Here is a 1,351-nt window from a genome sequence, read left to right as displayed (position 1 = left end):
AACTAGAACTGAACTAGAACTGAACTAGAACTGAACTAGAACTGAACTAGAACTGAACTAGAACTGAACTAGAACTGAACTAGAACTGAACTATAACTAAACTAGAACCGAACAAGAAGTGAACTGAACTAGAACTGAATTAGAACTAAACTAGAACTAACTAATAAGGTGTGGACTATAGTTGGGTTTATTGTATACCATTGATTATATAGCAATAAAGGTTATAAAATATATTAAAATCCTGTAATTTATTAAAAAATCTAAAATTAACCTGGCAATTTTTTTCTTTTTTATTGAATTTAAATTTGATTTTCTTCATTTCTAGTCATGTTTACATCTAAATTCAATTGTTTTCAAATTCAAACAACTTGTGACCACACCAAGGAAACAAAACTACAGAAACATTTAAGAGAAAGAAATCAACAACTTCTAGAGAAATGTTTTAATATTAGAATAGAACAGCCCCAAAAGGAACAACAAAATTCAAACAATGATAAGTCACCGCAGCAACCAACCATAAGGGAAACTTATGAGCAAAAAGCTTATAATAGTACAAAAAAGGATTTAAAGCAGTCGGACGTAAAAGAAATAAACAATCCTGTGTCCAAGTCACAAACTATGAATCCTATAAAATCAGCGTCTTCTTCTGGAAACAAAACCAAACAAAGGCCTCAAAGCGCCCCAAATCGTTCCTTTAATTCCACCGGTTTAAAACCTTTGAACAACACACCACAATCAGCGCGACTGCCTCCTGCTACAAATTGGAAATCTCCATTTAATAGCTTCATAACAAAAGGAACACATTTCCGTTTAACTTCTCACTCTCAGCAAGCATCATCAGAATTTGCCTATGACCTGTCTCGTGATGAACTTAAATTTGTAGGAAAATTTTCCAGACCCATGAAACCATTGCCGGAAGCTGAACGTCAATTACTTAAAAATGGTCAGAGGAAAGAATATTTAACACAAAGATATGAACATTCTCCAGTAATAAAATATAACTATCCGGAAGCAACTTCTTGGCGCATTGGATGGTTGCAGCAAATTCAATAACATTTTGAAATCTGTAAAAAAGTTTAAAATTGAAATTTAATGTTAGCTACATATAATTTAAAATAAAGATTTTTTTGTAAAAGAAATTAAATAATACTTGCGGAAATGAAATACAAAAATATACAGGAATGTTATCTAGTCTGAAGTCTAGTCAAAAGTTTGAACTAATGCTTGGACTATAGTATAATTGATAGTCTAGTCTATAGTCTAGTCTAGAGTCTAGTCTATAGTCTAGTCTAGAGTCTAGTCTATAGTCTAGTCTATAGTCTAGTCTATAGTCTAGTCTATAGTCTAGTCT

The 1,351-nt window shown here is 31.8% G+C and overlaps 1 protein-coding gene across 1 annotated transcript; it reads left to right on the top strand.

The window, feature by feature from the left end:
* The first annotated feature begins 299 nt into the window (after window positions 1-299).
* LOC111688266 lies at window positions 300-1,144 on the top strand. The gene has a single exon (XM_023450751.2). The coding sequence runs from the start codon at window positions 328-330 to the stop codon at window positions 1,051-1,053; it is 726 nt and encodes a 241-aa protein (XP_023306519.2). The 5' UTR covers window positions 300-327; the 3' UTR covers window positions 1,054-1,144.
* Window positions 1,145-1,351: the final 207 nt, after the last annotated feature.

Source organism: Lucilia cuprina, unplaced genomic scaffold (assembly GCF_022045245.1).
Source record: "Lucilia cuprina isolate Lc7/37 unplaced genomic scaffold, ASM2204524v1 Scaffold_3208, whole genome shotgun sequence".
In the NCBI taxonomy this organism is placed as follows: Eukaryota; Metazoa; Arthropoda; class Insecta; order Diptera; family Calliphoridae; genus Lucilia; species Lucilia cuprina.
This window is presented reverse-complemented; position numbering and strand designations above follow the sequence as displayed.